Genomic DNA, 4,212 nt, shown 5'->3' with positions numbered 1-4,212 from the left:
GCCCAAATGCCCAATACCAATACAAGCCCACTCGTTACATTTCCCCAACTCCCCTCTGTCTCTCCAGTCTCCACCATTTTCTCTGATTCAGGCGTTACGGGTTTCTTACTCTTTTATCATGCAGACACCGTGACCCCCCAACCTCTTCCTCTTGCCAGAATTTCTATCCTTTGTCAGATTTCACTTCTTATTCCATTAAACGTTAATTTGCAGAGGTGAATCAGGTACCACTCTGTTTCCTTCTGAAAATCACGGTTGGGATTGTCACATGAGGAATGGAGTTCGTGGGCAGGACTTTGAAGAAACGATTTCGAGGGTTTGGGACTTTCTCTGGTGTTGTTGAATCCTATGACTCTGATTCTGGGCTTTTCAAGATTATTTATGAAGATGGTGATTCTGAAGAGATGGAGCTTGGCGAGGTTGATTCAATTTTGAAGGGAATCGATGTGGGTGAAGCTGACGAACCCGTAGAGAAGAGAAGGCGTGGGCGTCCGAAGAAACGGCGTCGGAGAGAGGCTGGAGCTGCAGTTCGTGATGGTTCAGGTAATTCTGCTGATAGTTTAGTGAATGATCGTTGTTCTGGGGAGGGTTCTGAAGATGCCCAGATGAAAGGTAATGTGAGTTGTGGGGGATTTTCCAGAAACTTAGAGAAGGAATGTGAGTTGGGTGGGAATTTGAAGGAGAGTGTCTCTGCCAACGCTAACTTAAAGGGCAGTGATTTTTCCATGCTTCAATTGGAGGAGGATAATTCTCATGCAGGTTCTGCAAGCAAGGGGAGTGAAAATGATTTGGGATGCCCAAGTAAAGAGGAACCTAGTCAGAAGAAAAGAAGAAGGCTTTCTGAAAATTTTAAGCCTACTACAGAAACTCTGTTGAGAAGGAGTACCCGCAGAGCAAGAGCTGCTGTCTCTTCTACGAAACATGCCTTGATCACGGAGGAGTTCCATGAAACTGATACACCTGCAGTGAACAGTGTATCAGATGAGAAGCCCGTTAGCCCAGGTTTTAGTGGACTCGTCGAGCCAAGCCGTCTTCCTCCAAAGCTTGCACTACTGCCTTCGTCAAAAAATCTGAATTTAGACAAGATTCCTATTCTTGATCTTTTCTCTGTTTACTCCTTTTTGAGGTCATTCGGTACTTCACTTTTTTTGAGTCCCTTTGACTTGGAAGCTTTTGTAGCAGCAGTAAAATGCAAGTTTGCTAATTCGCTAATTGATTTTATTCATTTCTCTATCTTGCAAACTCTGAAACTGCATTTGGAGTTTCTTTCTAAGGAGGGCCCTGAATCTGCTTCGGCTTGCCTGAGGTATGCATTTTTCTTAAAGTTTCTTTGTAGTTTAAATCTGTTGTTGGATATGACATTAGTGGTTCATGTTATTCATTATTTTTGAATTAATTTTGGGTGTAGGGTTCTTAACTGGGAGTTTCTGGACCTAATTACATGGCCTGTTTTTCTGGTTGAGTACCTACTAATTCGTGATTCAGAATTAAAACCTGGTTTTGATCTATGTCAATTGAAGCTTATGGATGACGACTACTATAAACCGCCTGCAGCTCTAAAGGTTGAGATACTTAGGTGTTTATGTGATGATGTCATTGAGGTCGAAGCCATAAGGATGGAGCTTAATAGAAGAATGCTGTCATCTGAGCTTGATTTGGATATTGACAGGAATGTAAGTTTTGTGGGTAACAAGAAGAAGAAGGACCCAGTTGATGATTTGGGTGGTTCTTGCTTCACTCAGGAGATGGTTGATGAAACCAATGACTGGAATAGTGATGAATGTTGTCTCTGTAAGATGGATGGAAGCTTAATATGCTGTGATGGTTGCCCTGCTGCTTATCATTCAAGATGTGTAGGAATTTTAAAGGATCTTCTGCCAGAGGGTGAGTGGTACTGCCCTGGGTGTGTGGTTGGCAAACGTGACCTCCAGAGAAAGTCACCAAGATCTCTCTGTGGAGCGGAACTTCTAGGAATTGATCATTATGGACGGGTATATTTTGGCAGCTGTGGCTACTTGGTGCAAGTCTGCTACTTAGGTGCAGTTTGAGAATTTTAAACAGTTTGATATGTTGCTGCTGGTTGTTATTAATTCTATTCTTGAGCATAATAGACCCCGTATTTTTAAGTCCATTTCCGTATCAAAGATAAATAACTTTTGATCGTTCTTCAAGTAACTTCTCCTAAGATTAATATTTAGGCTCTTTTTAGATTTTGCTGCATGTCATTAACTTCTTAAGCATGTTAGTATTTTACTGTTGTAGTGGTTCTCCCAGTCATCTTTTTCTTTTTTATTGGGGGGGGGGGTCTTTATGAAGTATTTATTTATTTTCCTGCAGCATCGATACCATAAGCAGATTAATGTACGAGACTCGTAAATATTAATTCAATATCTTGCTGTTTGTCACCCAAAGTACTTATGCAACAGCAATGTAACCTGTGGAGCACGTGCCTAAAGGCACCAAACAATCAGCTTAGAACACAGCTGTGGTTTCTTAAAGACATCTATAATTCTTTAATTTTACTTTTTGAAATTCAAGTTACATTCAGATAATCAGTTGTCCATGCTATGGAGGCTTCCACATCTCCACATATGTGTTGTAGTCTCCAACAATGTTACACTTGCACTCTTGGATTTGGAATCTGGGCTTGCTAGTATTCTTCTCTTTTGGACTTTCCATCATCTGACCTTCAGAAAACTTCGGCATTGCAATAATATTTGATACCTTTGAGATAAAGGCCCAAAGAACCAGAGATTCTTCCCTACTGACCACAAACAATGCATGCACCTTAGGTTAACACAGTTAAACAATGAAACATGACAGTTGAGGAGTTTGTTGCCAGATTCTACTATTTTGCCACTCGATCTGGTTCTGAGTCGGATGAAGAGGTATTAGTGGCACAGTTCCGCAATGGTTTGCACCCTCTTAGTGCTGTACTTGCATCCAATTGACTGTCTATAATGAAAGTTGCTGGTACAGTTGGCATATTAGGTAAAAGAAAGTCTGAAGCAGCTATACAGTCGAAGGGCTTTTACAGACACTTTTCTTAAGGGTCCCAATTCCAGTCAGCAATAGTCTCTTCTCCCTAGGAAAGTCATTTAGCAAACCACAGGCTATTGATTCATCTATGGAATCTTTACGACCTAGCCGACCATATTCTTTGCCTTGGCGTGGTTCCAACATACCTCATGTGATGCCAAAGATTGCCATTCAGTGTTAGACATATTAGTGATCAGTGTCCCAACCATTTGGTGGCTTATATTGATAAGGATTCTCTTATATCTTATGTTCTAGAAGAGCACCTGGGTTTTGAGACAGTTGATTTTGAAGTAGAGCGTGAGCCAAGTGAAGTCAACGGTAATGACAGTGATGTGGAGCGACAGCCTTGTTATGTTCTTCTTCCTGTTTTGACCACTCACAAGGTTACTTAGGATGAAAATTGGTGCCGCAACAGTATTTTCCAGACCTACATGAAGTGTAATGACCAATTATGTAGTCTGGTGATCGATGGAGGTAATTGCACTAGTGTCATCTTTGAAGATGTTGTTCGTAAGCTGGGATTGCAGATAGAGCCACATCCAACTTATAAAGTTACATGTCTAGACAGCACAATCTCAAGGTTATTGATCGGTGTTTGCTCTTTTTTTTTGGTAAAAGATCAGTGTTTGCTCACCTATTCTATTGGTGGATTCGTGGATATAGTACAATGCGACGTCCTTCCTTTGAAGGTGTGTCATATTTTTCTTGGTCGACCGTGGTTGTTTGATAAGAAGGCACAACATTGTGGGTATGTGAATACCTACTTTTTCAAGCATGACAACAAAACTATGATGTTTCTTACCACCAAAGATCTCCCCGATATTAAACTCAAGAAAGTTGCGGGATGGTTCCTCCTCCAGCGTGTTAACTCAGACGGCCTCCTAGGTCCTTTTTCGAACTTGGTGGAGTAGAGTTCTTTTCAGAGGTGGAGAATTGATGTAGTACCACTTGACTGGTTGGACCAGTATGATCGAGTTTGGAAACCCAAACCCAGATGGAACTGGTCCAATCCAGGTTTTTTGATCTATTAAGGGTTGGAAGCAGTTTATTTATTTAAACCTTTTATTTGTTTTGAGTTGAATATTTAGGACATATATAAAGTTTGGTTTGGGCCTTGTGTCAAGTATAGCCTCGAATAGGACCGTTTGGAGGGCAACGATCCATGTAGCCAAC

The 4,212-nt window shown here is 41.2% G+C and overlaps 1 protein-coding gene across 1 annotated transcript; it reads left to right on the top strand.

The window, feature by feature from the left end:
- Window positions 1–275: 275 nt before the first annotated feature.
- Window positions 276–2,048, top strand: LOC122643430 (DDT domain-containing protein PTM-like). The gene is made up of 2 exons (XM_043837051.1): window positions 276–1,306; window positions 1,409–2,048. Exons 1-2 carry the CDS (start codon window positions 276–278, stop codon window positions 2,046–2,048), a joined length of 1,671 nt encoding a protein of 556 aa, XP_043692986.1.
- Window positions 2,049–4,212: the final 2,164 nt, after the last annotated feature.

Source organism: Telopea speciosissima, chromosome 10 (genome assembly GCF_018873765.1).
Source record: "Telopea speciosissima isolate NSW1024214 ecotype Mountain lineage chromosome 10, Tspe_v1, whole genome shotgun sequence".
In the NCBI taxonomy this organism is placed as follows: domain Eukaryota; kingdom Viridiplantae; phylum Streptophyta; class Magnoliopsida; order Proteales; family Proteaceae; genus Telopea; species Telopea speciosissima.
The sequence above is the reverse complement of the archived record's forward strand: the minus strand, read 5'-3'. Positions and strand labels throughout refer to the sequence as shown.